This window comes from Mizuhopecten yessoensis, unplaced genomic scaffold, assembly GCF_002113885.1.
Source record: "Mizuhopecten yessoensis strain PY_sf001 unplaced genomic scaffold, ASM211388v2 scaffold6683, whole genome shotgun sequence".
Lineage (NCBI taxonomy): Eukaryota > Metazoa > Mollusca > Bivalvia > Pectinida > Pectinidae > Mizuhopecten > Mizuhopecten yessoensis.
The window spans coordinates 1,020,696-1,043,785 of record NW_018406672.1 but is presented as its reverse complement, the minus strand read 5'-3'; the positions used below and the strand labels follow the sequence as shown (position 1 = coordinate 1,043,785).

At 36.3% G+C, this 23,090-nt stretch overlaps 2 protein-coding genes across 3 annotated transcripts in view; both read left to right on the top strand.

Moving 5' to 3' along the window:
• LOC110452430 (rho GTPase-activating protein 7-like) overlaps positions 1-23,090 on the top strand; it is a 215,867-nt gene that overhangs the window by 9,747 nt on the left and 183,030 nt on the right. The window contains exon 3 of one of the 2 annotated variants that reach the window (XM_021500950.1): positions 3,726-3,987. The gene's annotated coding sequence lies outside the window, so the exon portion shown is untranslated. Of the gene's footprint in view, positions 1-3,725; positions 3,988-8,342; positions 8,578-23,090 lie in introns of those variants that run through there. The other variant, XM_021500951.1, reaches the window with a different exon arrangement.
• Positions 16,259-23,090, top strand: part of LOC110452405 (GATA zinc finger domain-containing protein 14-like) — a 35,990-nt gene continuing 29,158 nt past the window's right edge. Inside the window, exon 1 of the mRNA XM_021500907.1 lies at positions 16,259-16,331. Within this exon, the coding sequence (XP_021356582.1) occupies positions 16,259-16,331 (73 nt within the window). The remainder of the gene's footprint in view (positions 16,332-23,090) is intronic.

The window sequence follows — 23,090 nt, the reverse complement described above, 5'->3', positions numbered from 1 at the left end:
CAAGGTTCTGAAGTAATTAATACATGTATATTATAATCTGTAGCTGCAGCTGCCGTAGCCATATAACCCTTTGTTAGGCGGGAAAATCAATTATACACAAAATGTCCACAGGGTAGATGGGAAATCAGGCTTGAATGGTTTTACCCCGAGGTATTTTCATTCAAAACAAAAATATGATACAAACACCATTTAAGAAAATATATGGGTGCTATAGAGTTTGTCGTGGTCTAATATCAACAGAAATTGAAACCTTTTGATAATGTATGGGCCATGTTTTCACACCCGTGGCATTGTGTTCACATGTTAGATTACTGACAGTAACAATGTCTCCGGGTAACATTGTCTCCGATCGTCTGATTTGAGGTGTGATCTTCTGATTTGAGGTGTGATCGCGGGGTTCAAGCAGAGTTGACTGCGTTTCTAGCAGAAGTTATGTGAAACTTCTTCAGCTATTCGATCCTCATCTCAAGCAAGATGAAATCAATCAGTTATCTCTTTTATGGTATTGTAAATATCTTTAATTTTTGAACACTGGTAAATAAACTTAAAAGGAATTCCTAAATTGAGATAAAAAAGTGAACATTTTGCATGCGACTAACAAAAATGAAAAATAGATGGAAAAAAAAGGGAATATAATTTGCAAGATTTGAAAACATTTACCATAATTTTAGTTGATGTAGCTGAAAAGCAATATTGGGATATCAGATACTCAATCTAACAGCCTAGATCTTATTTACCTTAATTTGTCAACCGAAATCTTGATGATCATTGATTTGTTTTAATGTGCATTTAATCATTCTTTTATTACATACTTGTGAAGGCGAGCAGTGATAGAATCTATTCTATGTTTTCTTTAACAGGAACTGTTGTATTTCAGATCTGTTTCTGTAAAGCTCTTTAGAGTATATATGTTACTGTATACCGAGCTTTGCTCATGAAATCATTTTTTCGCTTCGTATTAATTTATCCCTTCACATTTAATTATTGTTTATTGTACTGTTTACTTTAATTTGTTGTAATGATAAATTCACCCTCTTTTTGGAGGGCAAAAAAGGTGAAAATTGAACTACAGCAAATATTTCCTGGTAAACCATTATATAAAAAAAATGGTTTACACATATTTAATACCTGAATCAAATAGCAATCTAGATGTATAAAGTCATGTACCTCTTCATAGTATGGGGTAAACATGTTTTAACCAATTTGATTTAAAGCTGTATGAGTTCCATTATTATACAAAGGAAGCTTTTCTATAAGGGTACAGGCATGTGCATGGACATTTAATTTAAGTCAATCCCTGATATTTATTGATTTAATGCTAAAACAATTAACATTCCTACAAGTCTGATATCTATTCAACAGAGAAAAAATCCCTAATGACAATGGCTCAAATATCTCAATCTGTCATAGGGTAAATTTAAAAGGCCCACAAACAATACTAGTATTACGCCACAGAGACATAACACTCCTTGTTCTCAGGTGGGGTTTTATAATTTAACTGAATGTTCCAAGTTTAGAAGGATTTTAGTTACAAATCTACATTGAATCATTAAAGTTGACTGATGAACCTACTAATGGTTAATGTGATTGGGAATACAAAGCATTGCGTGGTCACCTTGTCAGTCATAAGAAACAATATACTTTGTAACACCTGTGAAAAAAAATAAAAGGGAGATAACTTGTGCATTGAAAGAACTTATGTGTACCTGATTAGCGTGACTTAGCTTAATGAGTGGTTAATGAAAAATTACAAGATTTACAAATATTTTTCATGTGTGTTTTTTCTTTATCTTCAGTTTAACTGATTTTGAATCAAACCAGTGCATGAAAATGTTTTTTTTTAATTTTTGATTTATATATATTTTTGAAAATATGCTACCTGAACGATTTTCTGAAGGGGGCCAAGATCTATATGCATTGTGCATATGAATGGTACCAGTTACATCATTGAACTGTTTTGGATGTTATATTGTTGTTAAGGGTCACCAATTGTCTGTCACGCTATACATCTGTACATGCTTACCAGACACATTTGTCATATATACATATGTATCCAGCAATATCTTGATTGAAATATTGCCAACATTATTAAATACACCTCTTAAATCAAATTTTAAAGATTACAGTAAATGACTACACAAAACAGATGTTAATAATGGTGAACCAGGAATTGTTATTTTGAAAAAAGTAGCATTTGTAAGTTTTCATTAAAGAAATTGAAAAGAGACGGAAATGAATGTTGTTGAATTTAAAAAATTATAACAGATAATGAAGTAGAACTGGGCTGGGTTAATGCAGGTGACCAGGTAAGCTCTATTAGTTAGTGGTCATCTTGTATAATTTGGAGGTGTGAGGTTTAAATCATGTCTGGCCATGCATTTTCCTCTCCAGTTACAGGGGGCCGTAGTGGCCAAGATACTAGGCGTAGGGCGGTGGTTTTCTTCCGGGAACTCTGGCTTTCCTCCACCACCAAAAACCTGGCATGTCCTTAAATGACAATAGCTGTTAATGGGACGTAAAACACAAACATTTGAACCAATTAAACCATACAAACTCCAGTTACAGTACTAGTGGTACTTCTGACCAACACTTGCTTCAAGTACTGGCCATGGGTGTATGATGCATGGCAAGGGGATACTGGAACCTGGGTTGTCAAATGATGTTGTCTTTTGAGGCAACAATACTTAGAAACAGGAGGGCGAGGAAGGTTGCGGCACTGAACTAGGTCAATCTCTAGCAACCAGGAAGTTCAAATACTTAGAGCACCCGTCCAAAGTTTGGAGGTACCAAGTTCGATTCTTAGTCAGGCTGTGCCTTCCCTGATAACTAGAATATAGTCATCTTGCAGGCTCTGATGGCACATATCCCATAGCAGTATGATGTGTTGAAACTGGTCATCATTTTGACTAAAGCCATTAAAGCCAGTTGGACATTGTCATAGTCACCTTTTCAATTGAGTTGTTATTAAGGGACATTTACACATATCCTACAAAATATAAAAATCTGCAAATTAATTGGGATGCTCACAAAGTATATATTCTCCTTTCTGACTTTTTAAGTACCTTCAGTTGTCTCTGTGGTCCAATTTATATATTGGCTACAACGTGGCCCGCTATATACATTGTATAACTATACACTATTATAGCCATTAGGTTACATCAAAGGATATATATATATCACTCATTAATCAATCGGTGATCAAAGACCTGGACAACCGCAATGACATCACACTGTCTGTTAGTAAACATTTTAAAAAAGGGAATGGTATTCTTTGTTAGGCCTAAGAATACAACCAGTATATATATATATATCTCTGGAAAACCCAGAATAATATTGTATCCGTTTTATGAAAAAATCTGCCTTTTCTGAGGCTCCATGCACAAAACAAATTTCTTTTCTTTGGTGTCTACCGAGGCACCCATCTTCATGTATAACCTTTGGATGTTGCAAAGACGTTAGAACCCAAACACACAACATTAAAAAAACATACAGGCTTATGGAGTGTCCGGGCTTCAGTGCAAAAAAGACAGTTAACATTGAGTACGGAATCGAGATGACTGGACATCTCTACCACTAAGTCAGTTGTCTGTCCGGTTTCTATACATTGATTTAGAAGCTGTACTACTGCGAAGTCGTATAGTGGACATACGGAGAAATAGGGGGGTGTTTACTCTGTCCAGCACATGAATACCCGGGAGATAATTAATGGGTTGTTTTCTTTCCAGCTGTACACCTCTGCTACCCGAACCATAATGGTTGGTCCCCCTCCAGAGGTGGTGAGAGACCCATAAAGGACTGTATGACAGTCGGAAGAGGCACCTGGCCTTTTGTGTACAGACCACCAATTAATGACTTAGCCAATATCGGGTCAGAAGTGGGTGCCTAATACACCGTTTGTTTGAGTTCCTTATGAGGTGGTCGTGTTGGTTTGATGACACGTTAATCCCTGTAAATTATACAGATGTGATTTACTCCTACAGAAACAAGGTAAGACTTTATTCCACCTTTGGTAACAAGCATTCCATAAACTTGATAAATGTGGGTATACAACCAGGGGTACTTTAATAATTTATAAACAAGTCTTTTATTATAAATTCTCTGAGGTGATTGGGAAAGAGATAAAGAAGGGAGGGGGCTTATAAGAGATAACCAGGATAAGGTATTGATTCGGTACCTTTCAAACTGAACAAAATTTGTATTGTTTTTAAATGAAGATACATAATTTCAGCAGAAAATAAAAATGAATTTGTTTAATATGGACTTTATTGCTTATAATGGATAAAAGTTTCCTTCTCTGCTAATTCAGCAAGGTTTAGTTAACTGTGATGAGTTGATATAGATGTTGAATATCTACTTTTCAATAAATTAAATTTTCTACTGTAGATTTGACATGTTAAATGTACAATATCAGTTAGACTGGAAGCAGTACAAAAGCAGATTATAATTAATACCAACAAAAGGTTACAAAACGTTGAAGCAATTTTTCTCCTAATGTGTAAAATTTAAAAATTTGACAAATATAATCAACCACCTCCACACTAAAGCCATTTTGGTCTCTGTGGAGTATAACATATAGATAGAATTACATAGCTACATGTATATAAAACTCACAAGGTCAACTATAGACTTGAACATAAAACAGTTTTTTCAGTTATCCATATTGGGGGAAAAAACCTACAACAAAAGTGCTTTTTAAAACAATATAAAATTACATTTGAGGTAGATCTACAGTTAGATGACCTATATATATATTGTAAAAAAATTACCATTCTTCTTTATTTCTTCCAATTATTTTTAAAAGGCTTATGGCTTGTTTTTACAAGGGACAGTAAAATTACCCAACAACTGTGTTAAAAGTGAGTCACTGGTATCATGTCTGACACATTCAAATGTGCTAACAAACCGTTAAATTTCATAAACCATGAAAGTTGTGGTGATGAGTTCTTTGAAGTGATATGGTGTTTGGTCGTGTTACAACAAGATAATAGGCAGTCGTTTTACGAAGGCTATACAGTTTCTTGTTTTTAAGACCGCGGAGTTACGCCATACAATTATAAACTAAATGTGTGAGTTAAGGATTAAGATTGATGCAGTGTGAATGTCTGCATGCGATACGATAAGATAATAATGGAGTTGTCAGATTTTTTTTCTACAATGTGTTACACAGGGTTCCAAATGTAAGTCTACTGTTTTATTACAGCCCTTTCCAGATGAAACTGTTTTCTAACGCGAACCGTAAAACAAAATCGTTGCCAACTGCGTTCATACTACCGTATACGCCCTCAAAATGATGGTCAATACTTATGTTTACATCCAAAATCTGTTTTAATGCTACATACAAAGGAAAAACCATCGAAGCGTGGTGCTACGATGGTACCTAGGGTAGATATGGTTGATAGGCTAATATAGTTCCAGTTATTCTACTTTAATATGTCTGTAACTTAAGAAAATACACAGTGAACAACACTATTTGTTGCCTTGAATAGCTTTTGAATCTTAAATCGAGTAATGTAAGCCGTTCCCTGAGGAGGGATGATGCCAGAGCAGGGATGGGTGCCTATAGTATTCCTTTGCAGACAAAACTGTAACTATCTAGAGAACTGTTCCTGGGAAAAAAAGGCAACAATAGATTTAGTACATCACATTTTGCCGTTGAAGGACTAATGTTTGATTGGGCAAAAATTTCCCTGTATACAGTAGTGCCCAGAGTTGGGAACAATTTCCCAGAGTCATCAGAGTTGGGAACAATTTCCCAGAGTCAAGGGCGGACTCCGAGGCAGAGAAGACTATATCCTTGATGACGTTAACCAATCATGATCCTAAAAATTATCTTGTGATGTACTAAACATATATAAAATACTGTAGTTATGCATATTTATATTATAAAAGGGGATAATTTGTTTGACAATGTGTTGCTTCTATTGGAAAATAACGTACATAGTTTCATAGGCATTAGTTCCTATAACATAATGTGTAGTTTCTGTACCAAAACCAGAAAAAAGATCCATTATTGTACCGATAGAGTAATCCTTTCCTACCAAATGTGTTAAAATGATTTAGGATTGATACGTTAAGCTTATAAGGTCGGGTGTGATTTTAATCTTGTAAGACAGCAGTGTCACGTTTTGATTGGTCTGCAAGGTCACCATGCAGAGGTCATCACATGACCACTTCCTGTGGGATTCTCATGCATTATTCATACGGATGGATGGCACCTTCTTCGGCAGCTGTCTCCATGCATATGGATGTCGGGTCCCATTACGACCGCAATCCGTCTATGTAAATAATGATCCGTACAGGAAGCTGAGGGTTTCGCATGTACACAGTTCCAGACTTTAACGGGTAATTGAAAATGTCTACTTTCAAGATATGCATCATTTAAAGCTTGGTAGTCTCGGTGTCAAATGTGTCGGAGAAGTTAGGCAGTAAGGTGGGGTATTATTGATCTTTCCTGTGACTGTAATGGAAGTATATACAATACATATGTACATTTTGTATCGCGGTGTGACGTTTGGGGGGATGTTCACCAAGAAAATAAATGTTTAAGTCGAAAAAAATCTAGACATTTTCTTGTACACGTAGCTTGCATAATTCATATGGAAAAGTGTGTTTTACTGTTTCGACTGGTTTGACTACAGTTATGTATTATCTCGGCTTGTGAGGAAAACAGTATGCTCTGCATGCAAAAGGAATTACCGTAAACCCCATTGACATCCTTTGAGGTACAATTTGCAAAGCAAATTTAGTTGCATAGTTAATACCAATTTTTCTCACTGGTATCAAGCAAGAACCAAAGTACTGAAAGTGAACATCAGGATTATTAGGCCAAAAAATATTTTACTTGTGTTTCTGCTATCATCCTCTGAAAAAATAGGGTAGCTTTTAGTAGGTAGGCAATTTTTTTTATTTTGGAAAATATTTTACCTTAATTAAATAGAGCAAGGGTTCTGACTTGAACAGTGCATATCACTAAATGCTACTAAAAGCTTTTAGGTTGGCACACATATCTAGGGTAGGTAGGGTTAGAGGAAACACAATTTTGCGTTTTTTTTATTTGACCTTTAAAATAGTTTGTCACAATAATTTGTACTTTGGTAGCACTTGGCTGGGGAAAAAATATTTATTTTGAATCATCAAATTGAATATGAATGAGGATTTCGTACAGACTCTGATAATAATTCAATGCATGTTGAATGCAATATAGCTTCTGCATACATAAATCCGGGTTCTATAAATCGGTTATCCATCACAATCTTCACATCTAGTTTCCTTATCTTCCCCATACAGGTAGCCAGGGCAAGTAAGTGAGAATGTTTCCAGATTTTGTGTTTCACTGTAAACTAAACTATAACCTCCAATACAAAGGTCAGAAAGATAGGGATGTGTGCCAATTACATCTAATAAAGGTCCAACATGGCCATGTAAATACTCTCCGATCCCTGGCTCAGTGTAAATACCCTCCAATCCCTGGCCAATTCAACAGTAATCATCAGATTTATAATACAGGAGTCGAATTGAGGCAGATCACCTGTCTAGTGTAAATCAACTCAACACAGTCTACATATTATTTTCTGTTTAAAGGTAGAGGAGCATTCTGATATGTATACGTATATACCCAAAGTGCCGATATGCAATGAGGATTCTGCTTCCAATATACTCCCACAATTTTCAGCTGAGAAATGTTTGAATATTTGAGGGAGCCTGTTACCCCAGGATATAATGTTAGGTACTGGAGCACCTAGTTTAGTGCCAAATTAGATTTTACTCGACAATACTCCTGCAATTTTTGGTTGATATACTCTTGATAAATGGAGTTTAATTGTTCCATGGAGACTGGCATGGATATACTCTTCTGCTACACCATTTGATAACGTACAGAAACATAGTAGTACAGTGCCAAACTTTCATGAGGATTCAGCCCGTCAATACTCCCTCAATTTTCTACCGAGACAGTCTATGGAACTGTTGAATGGGATTTTAACTGTTTTCCGGGAGACAGGCAAGCTCTTCCAGATTTGGCTGGCCAATGTTTTCTCAGAATTTTTGGCTGAAAATTCGTAGGAAATGGAATTATTTTTTTCCGGGAGACAGGCAAGCTCTTGCACTACCCCATACTCAAGTTTACAGTGCTGATGTTTTTGTTAGATTTGGCTGGCCAAATGGAAATGGAATTATTTTTTTCCGGGAGACACGCAAGCTCATTCGCTACCCTATACTCAAGTTAACAGTGCTGATATTTTTGCAAGATTTGGCTGGCCAATGTACTCTCAGAATTTTTGGCTGAAAATTTGTAGGAAATAACGTTAATTGTGTGAGAGGGACTGGTGTGTACCTCCACTGCCCCAGGATATAAGCACTTCAGTGTGAGGTGTAAATACGGGAGACCAGCATCTGTTCACTGTTTATGTGTATGGCGAATCTTCCAGGACTGCTAAGGATGGAGTTTATTAACCAGTGGTTGATTGGCTCACAATTGTATTAGAAGTTCCTGCAAATGTTTTTTCTGTGCCAAAAACATGTCTTTGAATACACAACTTTGAAAACGGAATGACATGGATATTCTTGTGCATACCGCAGGTAAGGCATTAAGTTTATCTTTCATGAACATTTCTACTGATTTCAAGAACAAGGCAAGCTTTTTTATGAGCAAACTTAAAATATTACAACCAGCTTTAGATGATTACAATATGTTTCAATGCCTATAGTAAAAAAAAAAATGAGTGATTTTTCCCAACTTGCTTCTGTAAAATTCTCAAAAAATAAGGAATGTGTAATTCTAAATAAATTCCTCTTGATTGGCAGAGTTTTTAAAATACAGCATAATGTAGCTTAGCCTGAAGTGGAACAAGATGGTATTATAAAGTAGTACAGTGTCTGTGCTGTAGTATTTAAGTGGTAAATGGCATTATAAAAGGGCTGATAGAAATACTGCCCCATAACAAGCAGACCACCTATACAACATCAGCACACACTCACATGTATAGCATATTTTGTTGAAGGCAATTCAATACACATTTCATGTTGGCAACATCAATAACTGATTTCCAAGGACAGCAGATTTTTATTTTTTTAATATTGTAAGCTTATGTGATGACAGCTTGCTAAATAAAAACTTTGTAATTGTTTTATAATCATTCATGAACTGAAAAATTCTTTAAGATCCTAAATTTAGTTTTGATGGTTTTGTATGTGTACATGACATGAGATGGTCCTTGGTTTATACTAAACTCTTCATCAAAGGGACCACCATGAGTCTGAATCTGAACTATATATAATTGCTATAAAAGGTTACATCTCCGACTTTGCTGAAGGCTTTATATTCAGTGGAGGTGATTCTCTGGGACCTTGAACTTCATTGAGATCATTCACAGAGAAGGATTTAAGTTGAGGTCATCCACATTATAGATACTTTTTGTGGAGGCTATTTAACTTACAAGAATTGAACTAATTAGAGGTCATTTATAGAAACTAAACTAAGTCAAAAGATCATTTAGAGATGGTGAACTGGTGAGAGGTATTTTACAGAAATATAGTAAACAGTGGATGTCATTCACAAAGATTGAACTCATTGAAGGTCATGAGACGACCTACGAACTAGGATGTGATAAAGCGGTATATATAAGAACCACGATTATTATTATTATGTGTAAAATCTGGAAGTTTTTTTTTTTTTTGAGATAGAACTTTATAGAGGTCATTAACAAGCATCAAACTTTAATTAGGTCATTTTCAAGGTGGAAGTTCAGTCTGGAGGTCATTTACAGAAAGTGTCATTTGTGGAATTGTCTTCGAACGGTTTTGATAGGAACTGTTTTCCTCAAATAAGCTGGCAACGGAAGTGTCTCGAGAAAGATAATGTAGGTCTTCCTCAAGTGGCTGACCACCATAAATGTTGCCTTCGCAATTTGTCAGCAATAATGTGTGGTGTATTCTTGTCGCATTGGTGAAGACGTGAAATCTGTCGGTGATAATAAAGGGTATAACCTCAAGTGAGGATATATGTTCTCGTCTGTCTAGACTCCGTATAATTGGCTCACAACAACAACAATATATATACATCCACGAGGAGATGTGGTCTTGTGAATCAATTTTATGTTGTGTCAAACCTGCACAATGAAAGCGCATTTGTAGGTAGAGTGTTCCTTTGTAAGGAATCTGTAATCTGCATTAAGTCCTGCAGCTCATGATAAAGTTGTGAAATTAATGACACATGATCAATACTCCTGAAATTTTCATATTTTTCACGATTGACAGCAAGACGTTCTGTGAAAGAGCACAATATTGTCTGCTGAATTTCATTTGAATAGTGGCAATGAATCTTTCTGGAACAGTTGAAGTTTGAAAATTAGCCGTGCTGTATAGCGCTGAGGGATTCACATTCTTTCTGTAAAGCTGTAGATTGTTTACTGGCTCATTTAGTCCTAGGGGATCATTTTTTTTTGAATATTGGAAAAAAATCCTCCATCCTCCCCCACAACTTCTTATCTCTCAACCCCTTCATTTATTGCTTCATTAAAGCATGTATCCCTTATCTCCCTGGCGTGTTAAATGGTAATTGGTATATATTTTTTGCTTTTAATGAAGTATTCAGTATAAACGTTGTTGTATTGCCACAAATTTTCCAGCATACTTTTAAATTTGGCATATTGTAAAGGGGGATTTCGTACTGTATCATTCAAGGGTGATAATTCTTAGGATTTTTTACGGAAAATAGGATAGGGGTGACCTTGACCTTGAGCTTTGTTGGCAGTATTAATGAAGTAGCCATACAAAATGCAATGATATACTGACATGATAACCTGGAATAATCTATTAGCTTTATTGATTACATGGATATGTTCTTCACTGTCATTGTAAGTTGACCATACTTTCATGACTGGTCATCTCTTTCTAATGTTTATTTCATGGGTTTATTAGCTAGCACTTTAGCCACTGTATATTTGACAGGTCAGTAACACATAACCCTTACACCAGTAATAAGCTGTCCTGGTAATATATTGACCACTTCTGACCAGTGGATATAAATCCATATAAGGGCTTTCACAGATATACATGCAAGTGAGAGGCACTAATTGACAATATAAAGTAGAAGCCCTCACACATTACAGATAACAGTGTCGGCTTAATGGTCAGTTTATTTTATCTGGACCCACTCAGTATCGGAAATATATTACCGTATCATGACTTTATATATCTTCCAAGTAGTGAAAGGGAGGTTTTGGGTCCCCTTTCTTTCATATTGAATAAAAATGAATGGGAGCAGTGCAAAGATATAAGTTTTATGGTAAAAATGATTAAAGTGACAACTGCTCTTAAAAAGCTGAAACTCTATTTTTTTAACATCTTTGAAATTTAAGGGTTAATATGTTCTCATTCGAATGCACAACACCTAGAATTTTCAGGATCAATTTTAAAAATTCCTATCAAATTGTCTTATAACTTATCAGGTTTAAAGAACTCCGCTGTGATGGACAAAACACAGCTGTGAAGATAGATCAATCAATATAAGGGTACTGATAATATATTTACAGATTAACACGATAAAACCTCTGGCTGATGATGATCAATTAGTTTTGGATTTATCTATGGATTCTGGGATGAGACGCATCGATACAATAAACGAAGTGTAAGAAATGAAGATGGATGGAAGCAAGGATAATTGAAAGGTCTACGAGGCCAAATAAAGGAAATGTGTGCTTCCTGTTACCAAACCCCTCTCGTAGCTCATTCCCCCCTGAAGGCACATTTGAACTCTTCCATTTCAAAGGTTGGAATAGCTCATTATGAAATTTCAGGGATGAATGAGTTAATTTTGGTGTCAACCTTCAAAAGGTCTGTAGCTATATTTTGACCAGAACATAAACATTATTTTCAAAAAACGTAACTCATTCACCCCTGAAGACGCATTTGAACTCTTCCAATTCAAATGTTAGAATAGCTAGTTCATTATGAAGTTTCAGAGGTAAATGAGTTTAACATACTACAGTCAAACTTGTATTCAGAGACTACATTACATTAAGTGGTCCTTTAACTCATTCACCCCTGAAATTTCATAATGAACTATACCAATCTCAGAATTGGAAGAGTTCAAATGTGTCATCCGGGGTGAACGAGTTAAGGAACTTTGGTGTTGATAGGGCGTTAGACAATATAAAACCAAACATAAAGTGGTTGTATTACTGGTGTAGGTTGTCTCTTAATGTAGGTTCAGTTAACATGAAAGGAGCTATGATGAAAACTTTAGAAATGGTCTCTTTACACAGGTGGTCCCTTATAAGAGGTCAGGTGGTTTCTGTAGCAGGTTTTGCTGTAAACATAATACCTGACATGATTTTGTGTCCCCTAATGGACTGGTTTCTATGTCTTTAGCTCCTAATTTTATTGACACACTGTCTAATCTAACCAAATAATTCAGTCGCTCTCATGTCAGTATACACAGGTTTCATGGTGAACGTTTTGCCTTAATAAATACTCATCATGTAGTTTTCTACACCTGATTGTCCAGTGCTATAATATGCTTATAAATTTCTTAACATGACCATGCCAGATAAAACTTCATCATCTGATTCTACAATTCTAGAAATCTAACAGCAAGCTTTGACATAACCCACTAGCTCTATTGCAAAGACAAAAGGACATTTGTATAATATCATAGATGTTAGAAATAAAGTAATGACCTTCGAAGAATGTTTAAGGAGACTGGGCTTTTATAGGCTTTGCCTGTTGCCCAATTCCTTTTGTATGTAAGATCTATGCAATAAAATATTCGGAAATGAAATGAAAAATGTTTATATATTAGATATAAGAAAACAAAAATTCTCTCTATACTTCGCTGGAGACGGTTTATATTAGGATACCAACCTAAAGAAGTAGATACCATACAAGTGTATTGGTCAGTATAGTTGATAGATTTAATTGGTGAACAGGAGATAAAATAGCTATAAATTCAAGATGAGCAGTTAAAATTAACATATAGACACAATAATATACTTGTAGATGTGTCTTAAAAGGAGTAGTACTAGTGGTTATGACAAGTTATAGACTTACTGTATCCTGTTTGATTTGATGTGATAATACAGGAAGGGCTAATGAAATTATCATATATATTGAGTCAATGATAAAAAGAGGGATGGTTAGGTACCCAGGATAAAAGGGTTGATTAATTATGATTGATTTCTACGGACAGGCCATACATAAAACAACTGTTCACAAGATAAAGGATGTACAGTAAAAAAACACCTTGTTATACTACCACCATTTGTCCAGCCCATAATTGGGGCTATAATGTTATAATAGGATTTGGTATTATATAGAGGGAAATTGATCTATTGTTGTGATAAAACAAAAAAGTGACCTTGAATTAACTCATTTACCCCTGGAGACGCATTTGAATTCTTCCAATTTAAAGGTTGGAATAGGTCATTGTGAAATTTCAGGGGTGAATGAGTTAAGGTTGTGAAAATAGTGGTAATATATATACATATCAAGGTTTAACCGTTTGATTACTGAATTAAGTAGGTAAATTGTGTTGATCTGAAGTAATGAAGCGTTTGTGTTGCCTCAGTAAGACTTAACCCTTTCACCACTGTAGACCAAAATGGACAGATTGATGCATGGTAGAGTCTACTAAAGTTACATAGGGGTGAAAGGGTTAAGCTTGTTACAGGGCATGACTGCTGCTTGTCTGCGGGATAATCAAACTACTCATACTTAAAGTGAAGGGGACGTAAAACCACTCTTAACAAACCAACAACAAACAACAGTAGCTGCTACATGCAGTTATCAATAAACATAGATCTGATATAGTTGCACTGATATTGCTGTGCCTTGTCAATATTTTGGGATTTAGGTTTTATTTTTCCGTCTTCAAATCATCAGTCTAATTAAGTTAAATGATTTCAATTTCTTATATCGAATTTGTGGGGAAAAAAATAAAATTTGTGTATGTTTAAAGAAAAATGATTTACTGCAATTGTACTAGAGATACTTATCAAAGTCAAGTGTTAAGATAATTTCTGGAACTTGTGAATTTACCATTCACTGTTGATATCTTAGGATTTTCATAATTCACTGGAATTAATCAAATCTGTTAAATTCAAAATAAGAAACATTAACCAAGAGGTCAATATTATCACCAGCTGCATCTCCTGTATTGTACTTGATGGTCAAATCACCTACTGCAGCAAGGAGTAATTCAGACCAATGACTTACCCGAGAATATTTCAATAATCTGAGACAGGGTCATTAGAAGGGATCGACTTCAGACTTGATTAATTAACTGTGGGTATTTATAAGGGTTATCAGTGGAGGTCAGTTATCATTAATAACAGTTAGTGTTTGTAAGGTTTAGTTGATGGAGCACCATTATCATCAAACATCTGATTACTACTACCACCATCATTATAGTAAAGTACAGTCTAGGACCCATACAATGGTTCTAGTGGGCATTGATGTGTATAGTGGACATGGAAACTGTAGGAGAGGCCCTTTGATGTTAAATTAATGAAACCTTTCATAAAGACACAGTTTTTAATGAGCTTTGTAATATCTCTTACCCTGAGTCCAGGCCAGACCTTCATCATCAGTTTGTGTCGTCCATAATGATATTGGATGAGTCTTAAGTTTTATTTCTAATGATTGCTACACTTTTAGAGGTTTGTTCCACTGCAGATATTTAACTCATTCACCCCTGAAGACACATGTGAACTCTTCCAATTTGAAGTTTGGAATTGTTCATCATGAAATTTCAGGGGTGAATGAGTTAGTTTGGTAAAAAGAACATCCTGATTCAGAATCCTGGTAGACACTTCTCTGTTCTTGTTACAGTAACGAGTAGTCAAGCCTGCTGAGATGTGTTATCATTTCTGTGTTGCCTTCTCACATCCTGGAGTTTCTTGTTAGTGTTATGGACAGGGACACATGTCTGGTCCCTCCCTGACAGGTGGTTTTTGGCGGGGAACTGTAAAGCCAGCTACTAGGTCATCAGGCGGGGGAGGGTGCCTTAGTTTTTCTACACATCTTTATAAATGGCTTGATGTATTGATAAGACCCCTCCCTGAGCCCTGTGATAACTTGTGTCGACTGTGGGTTTCCCTCCTCACTGATCCCTCTGCTACTATGTAATGTATGACACCTTTTAATGTCAGTGGACTTCCTTCCTCACTAAGCCCCTACATATGATACATTGTGGGGCTTCCCTCCTTTCCGAGCGCTATAATTCATTGCAATAACTGAAAGCTTCCTTCCTTTCCTAGTCCTACAATACCTTGCAATAACTGAGCTTGCCTCCATTCTGAGCCCTTTGATACATTGCAATGACTGTGGGCTTCCTTCCTGTCTTGAGTCCTGTGATACACTGTAATGACTGTGGGCTTCCTTCCTGTCTTGAGTCCTGTGATACACTGTAATGACTGTGGGCTTCCTTCCTGTCTTGAGTCCTGTGATACACTGTAATGACTGTGGGCTTCCTTCCTGTCTTGAGTCCTGTGATACACTGTAATGACTGTGGGCTTCCTTCCTGTCTTGAGTCCTGTGATACACTGTAATGACTGTGGGCTTCCTTCCTGTCTTGAGTCCTGTGATACACTGTAATGACTGTGGGCTTCCTTCCTGTCTTGAGCCCTGTGATACACTGTAATGACTGTGGGCTTCCTTCCTGTCTTGAGCCCTGTGATACACTGTAATGACTGTGGGCTTCCTTCCTGTCTTGAGCCCTGTGATACACTGTAATGACTGTGGGCTTCCTTCCTGTCTTGAGCCCTGTGATACACTGTAATGACTGTGGGCTTCCTTCCTGTCTTGAGCCCTGTGATACACTGTAATGACTGTGGGCTTCCTTCCTGTCTTGAGCCCTGTGATACACTGTAATGACTGTGGGCTTCCTTCCTGTCTTGAGCCCTGTGATACACTGTAATGACTGTGGGCTTCCTTCCTGTCTTGAGCCCTGTGATACACTGTAATGACTGTGGGCTTCCTTCCTGTCTTGAGCCCTGTGATACACTGTAATGACTGTGAGCTTCCTTCCTGAGGGCTTCCTTTCTTTCCTAGGCTATTATATGATACCTTGCAATCATTCTTGGCTTCCATCCTGTCTGAGCCCTGTGATACATTGCATAAACTTTGAGATAGCTGGGGGTTTCAATTCTGACACCTGATTTTAGGATGTCCTGTAATAAAGCTTTTGACCTTGACCTCTGTGATTTTCTGTAATGTTTATAGCCCATACCCCCAGCTCTGATTATGGCCCCCTGTAATTACTATGGATGTTGCCCCTCCTCTACATGAGCCTCCATGCAAAGCAATTACCCTTCCTCCTTGTCTTCAGCTCCAAGGTACCCTGTAATATCTGTTGCCCTGCTTCTTAGCTTTCAGCTCCATGGTACCCTATAATATCTGTTGCCCTGCTTCTTAGCCTTCAGCTCCAAGGTACCCTGTAATATCTGTTGCCCCGCTTCTTAGCCTTCAGCTCCAAGGTACCCTGTAATAGCTGTTGCCCTGCCTCTTAGCTTTCAGCTCCATGGTACCCTATAATATCTGTTGCCCTGCTTCTTAGCCTTCAGCTCCAAGGTACCCTATAATATCTGTTGCCCTGCCTCTTAGCCTTCAGCTCCAAGGTACCCTGTAATAGCTGTTGCCCTGCCTCTTAGCTTTCAGCTCCATGGTACCCTGTGATGCCCTCATGTTTATCAGTACCCTGACTGATTCCCCCACTGGCGATACTTACCAGACAATCACAGTGTGAGTGGGAGATTGTGGTTTGTTATCACCGAGGTGGAGATGGTGCCAAGATATGTGTCACTTCTCACAGATACAACCACTTAATGGCTGTGGGATAGCAGCATGCTTTAACAGATGGTCTAGCTACTAGAAACCGTCAAATGCTTTTATTGACTTGTGATTCGTTTCTTAGAGCAATACCATTTGTACCTATATTGTGCTTTGAGATAACAAAAATGTATTGAGAGTTATGCCTCACTTTGTATAAACACAAATGATATCTCTAATTTATATGCTGGTCATCACAAAGTGTTGTCATTCATGACAATCTTTGACTGAAGAAGGTCTGACTGGTACCCAATTTTCAGATACCACGAATAAAAAATGTTGGTCATTTGTCAGATATTTGACACTGCTGCTGTGTAGGATGTTCCGAAATTAAATTAAGAGAACAATTATAAGATCTTTCACTTCCTGTAATACATAACCTGTATATGCACGTTGATTAACCTTCAAAAATACTACTTTTGATGCTTCAACACATGAGTGATAACTACAGTACAAATATAAAGTTTCACCTGCTTCATTTTCAAGGCAAGAATTATATTGTTTATTTAATTACAATTACCCTTAATGTATCGGAAACAATTCCTCGTTTTTCAGAGATGAATTACATGTTGCACTTAGTCGAAGAAAAATGGACTGTAGAAAAAATAGGTGATGCTTCAGCTACGGACAGTAGCTTTAAAAGGTACTGGCAAAATGTTCATCTTTCTTAGCTTATGCTTGGTTCTATTCTTCTTCTAATGAGGACATTCCCAAATAAAGATTTAAAGTTTTAAGTTCAAACATGATTTTATTTGTCATTCACCCCTCAGCCGCCCGCCAGAAGACACATTTGAACTCCTCCAATTCAAAGGTTGGATTAGTTCATTATGATATTTCAGGGGTGAAATAATTAAGTCACCTTGTACAAATATTTTTCTATAATATAACTGGAGAACTTCAGACATGCTGTGATATTTTCTAGTTTTGAGTCTGGTGTTCAGTACAGACCGGGCAGTGTTCAGTACAGACCGGGCAGTGTGTTGGGGTATGCCAGGCAGTGGTATTAGCACATGGCTTAATGTTTACAGTAAGGAGGGGGTGGGACCTCAGGATCACTTCCACAGTCAATGGGATGCTCCTCCGTACATACTCTATAAAGGGTCTGTAAGGAATCTACATACTCTGTGAGGAGTGTTTTCTTGTCTGTCTAGATACAGAATTATATTGAGAAACACATGATCAGTAAAAATGACCAAGTGACCTAAACACGACCTTAGGAGTTATAATCTAAGCGCTTTGGCAAACCAGATAATTTCATAAAGCTATTAACGGTTATACATATGCATGCAGGCCAATTTAGAAATGTGTACCCTAGCTGTCATGCATCAATTCATGTTTTGGCATTAAAAATTAACAGGTATATACATTTTTGTTTTTCACAGTCAGGTGAGTATTAATGGTTACACATACAGGTACATTTAAAAGGGAGTACCCTGTCATGTATCAATTCATGTTTTGGCATCAAAAATAAACAGGTATAGATATTGTTTTCTCAGTGGTGATAAGTCAATACCCATAATTTCACACATTATCTTGCTTGAAACAATTTTTTTAACACCAACATAAAAAAACCCATTTTATTCCAAATTAAAAAGTACATGTATATAAATATAGAATTAAATATTTTCTAATTGAGTAAAAAAACATAAGCATTTGCGTACAAAAGTTAAAATGATGTATAAATAAAATTGAAATTTGACATGTTGTTGCATTTTAAAAACAAACTGTTTGAATTCTATCAAAAAAGACCTCGATTAGCATAATGGCAATGTAATATGTCAATCATTAGAACGTTATAAATAAACATGTTAACAAGGACCAATAAATATTTGACAATCCCTATTGACCTGTTTGAACAGCGGCAATCCGCAATCATCACAATTTCTGTAATGTTTTGTTTGAAAGCCGTCCGGTATTGTATGCAAGCACTAAATAAAAATCCTTCAAGTTACGAATACGTTCCGTATGGAGCCCTCCCCCAAAGCCGTTTTCTTTACGGATTATAAACTGACCTCCGCTTGACTCGAGACAGATTTGTTATGGGCAGGGTGTTACACAAACAGTCATCAAGTAAGTGTAAATAGTTTGGTTTGGCCATAAGGCACCTTTCACTGGCACAATGGTAAATAAGCATTTCCTCCAAGGCTGTTAGTGTTAGAGCAGTGATATTGTACAGTTATTTCTAAAACAGTTTATTAAATATTTTGAAAGAGACTGACGCCCTTAGCACAAAGTCCTCAATTTAAAATATTTTGCAAAAGTGCGCAAATTGTAATTACAAAAATGTATTTTTAAAAGGACACGTCGGGGTCATTGGAAAACTTAGCTCTGCCTTAGACCAAATAAAGAGAAATTACTCAAGCATTGATTGGCGGCTCATGCTTGCAGGGGTGTATCGGTGCTGAGGAACAGCAGACAGTTTCAACCATCTCAGCATTTTTGTGGATGAAATATGTAATGGTGCATTGAATCTTTTAGTTCTGGAACCTTGTTTTCAAATAGAATTATAATTGCCACACAACTGTTGTTAGGTCATTTCAAATAGCGATACACATGAAAACAAAATGTCATTCTATTTTGAGTACATGCTGACGTGAATCTGATTGTAAACTCAATCCGTACAATGTATTGACCTTAGAGTACTTTTATGAAAATAATTGATTTTAGCTTCTATATATATATACAGTCTGAATGCAACTGTAAAATGGATTCTTCAGAAAGCTTGTGATAGTATTTTATACACAGTTATATGTATATATTTAATCATGTGGAGTGGTCTTTGGAGTCTCGGTGGACATGCAACTGGCGTATCAGTGGGTGTTTTAACGTCACTCTAGTTACTTGTATAAGTGCACTTTTGTATGCTGTGAAAACTCATGTTTTCCTAAATATATCATGTTTGCAAAAAAAAGTCTGATATGATGTTATTTTTCATGAAACTTATCCTACCATAACACCTTGTTCTGTAATGTTACATGTGGAAAGAAATGAGTTTATAAGCGTAGGTTATTTTTCTCTATGGACCTTCCTGGAGAAATTCTTGGAAAATATCGGCCCAAAAAGGTTTTATGCTTTAAGCAACTGAGATTGTACAGAATGTTAACTATCCTCGGTGGACGTTCGGGGGAATATCTTGGACTGGCAATGACGACAGATGGCCACATTTAACACTCAAATTGATCGGGATTCTCAACACAGGCTATCAAAGTTGACCTTTACTGTTACCATGGAGATATAGATGCATCCTCAATTCTTTCTGGTGATCTTTTCAGTATGAAATAAGAACTGTGTGCTCTACGTGAGAGCTGTGGGTGGTGTCATCCAAGGTTTTGTACCTACTAGAATACTGGCATCCTATACACATTCGTTATGCCTTTAAATGCTTTTGAATTCTTACGAAAATAGATTGTTATTTTGTCATTTTTTTGGATTGTTGGTTGAAGGAATCTAAAGAAATATCATTGTATTAGAGAAGATATGTAAATATTGTGGTTGTCATTCAGCTTGAAAAGGTTTTGATATTTTAATGGCTTGTGCGTAATGGCGATTTGATATTTTCGTTCGTTCACAAAAAGTTTTTGTTTGTTCAAATTTTCAATGGCAAGGTATTATTTTCCTTTGTGTATATCGGTAAAGGTGAATTAGCTGGACACTGACCAAAAATGACCATTTCTCCCAGGACAATCATTCTAGCTATTGATGAGGTTTTAATGCTTATGGTTTATATATTATCATTGTCTGGCTATGACACTAGACCATAAATCTTGATGACATTTTCCGTCCCCTCCTCAAATTTAAAGAGGGTGTCTGAAGATGAATTTACGGAGAGTCTGGTTTTAAAGTGTACATGGATTATATGCTGTTCAGCTGTCTGAAGACGTTTCTGTCTGGTTCGACAAGCCATTGTTCTCTCCACAAACTGGAAGAGCTGTGCGAATATATGGATTAATATGTTTTTCTCGCCAGAGGTTTTAAGTGGAAGATATTGGATTCATGTGTCTGAAGATGGCACCATCTATAGATCTACTGATTCTACTCTGGAGAGAGAGTTTTGTGTACCTAACTGTTGACAAACAACAGCGTTAGTAGGGCAGATCAGAAATCACTACTGGACAGGCTGTAAGGTTGTCGGCATTAAGTGGAGTCCACAAGTGCTAATAAAATAGTAAAGAGGACATGTTCCGGCTTGGCACTGATACGAAGCTTCCAAAGGTAAACACTTTTAATATAATACTTGTACAACTCATTCATAAATTTCCATTTCAAGTCCAAAGGTTCAGGTGTACTTGACCAGGTTAATTTATCAGTTTTCAGGATTTGTCACCATCTGTATTCATTTCTCTACACATCGTTAAAGAGTAACACTTTTAGAAGACACAGCGGCCGTGAAACGTTTTAACTTTTTATCTTCCTACTCATCAAGTAACTGTCTATTTGGGTCCCTGTTATTTAAATAGATAGCATTCAACACTGTTCCTATTAGTCAAATTATATCTGGTGGGTGGAACTAGTGCTATGTCAGAAATATAATTTGACATTTTTCTGTAATCGTAAGTAAAGCCTTTAATCAGACCCTTAAAGTTGCCTATCTGTGAATGGGTCTTGTTTCTGTAGCACAAATCAAGTGACATGTGACTATTTCCTCCTGGAAAGACGCTAGAGTCTGAGTTTCACCGGATTACTTTGCATCATATCATGCTTATGCCCAAGAGTACAGCTGGGTTGACTGTAACAAGCACTGTGAAGTTGATTCCTCAAATACACATCACAGTGCATAAAATTTAAAATCATATACTTTATATACGAATCAGATCTGTCAATAAAGACCACATGTCTCTGAAGACATTTTTGTATTTCCTCCCTTGAGTAGTAATTATAGACAGGCTTTATAGACAGGCAAGCTTTATAGAGAGGCTTTATAGAGAGGCAAGCTTTATAGACAGGCTTTTATAGACAGGCTTTATAGAGAGGCAAGCTTTATAGACAGGCTTTATAGAGAGGCAAGCTTTATAGAGGGGCTTTATAGACAGGCAAGCTTTATAGACAGGTTTTATAGACAGGCAAGCTTTATAGACAGGCTTTATAGACAGGCAAGCTTTATAGAGAGGCAAGCTTTATAGAAAGGTATGTGTGGGTTTTTTGACAGCTGGTCTTTATATACTGGTGAGTGTCGGTATCTATAGGTAGATTATCTATAAAAATAAAAAGCAAAACGTACAAGACTGTAAGTCTTGTGTGCTTGTTGTTTTATTTATGCATGTGGTCTTTTAGGCAGGTTTCATTAATATATTTTGCCTATCAGCATCAAGTACAAAAGCAAATAATTGCCTATAGCTGTCTCCTGGTACTCTATTTATTACCTAGTTCATGTACTTCAACTGTCAAATAAACATCTTTGTACTTTTGGATATTTGAATAAAATCTCAATCGACAATCTAAATTATGAGATCAACGTTGTCCTCCTTAAATTGGGTGTGTTCTTAACATATTTATCAAATGGTATCATCGCTAACATGAAGTTATTCAAGGAGTACTCTTGTTGTCATGGTTACTTATCTGTTTCAATTTGTACAGAAATAATCTTATTGTTGAGATTACCATGGAAACAGATTCCAATATTCCTGTCCTTGTTCAATGTATGATATGGTTGGATATACAAGGAGTATTTATGATCAGATATGAACAAATATTTATGAATTGTTAAATAGTGTTTTGCATGCATATTAGGTCATAACTTGATATTTCAAATTTGATTAAAACTGCTAGATAAATATAAGTCTCCATGGAAATGAAACATCCTAGTGGGTGAATTTTATGGATTATAAAAACAAGCTAAATGATAATCATACATGATAAAACTTAAATAGTGCCGCTATAATTATAAGCTATTGATTTTCAAGAACTGGGTGGAAACCTTATTGCTGTGCGGCTACTGCAGTTAAGAAAATCTGTAGTAATAGTATAAGGCTAGTACTACTGTTAGTCTGTACTGCTGTGGTTAGTTAGTTTACCTGCCTTGGTTGAAACAGGATAACAAGTAAGTAATTGTTTTGTTTTCTTCAACACTGCGATGTACTAAACTGTCTTCCAATGTCGCTGACTGAATTAAAAATCCTCAAAATAGATTTTGATTTTCATTGAAATTAGAGTTTTTGGCACAACTTGGCATTTCCTGCCTAATCTCTGAAAATAAATGTGGACCACATCTATACAGACTTGGTGGCTCACTCAGAATACAATTAGCTTCATACAAACAGGGATTACAT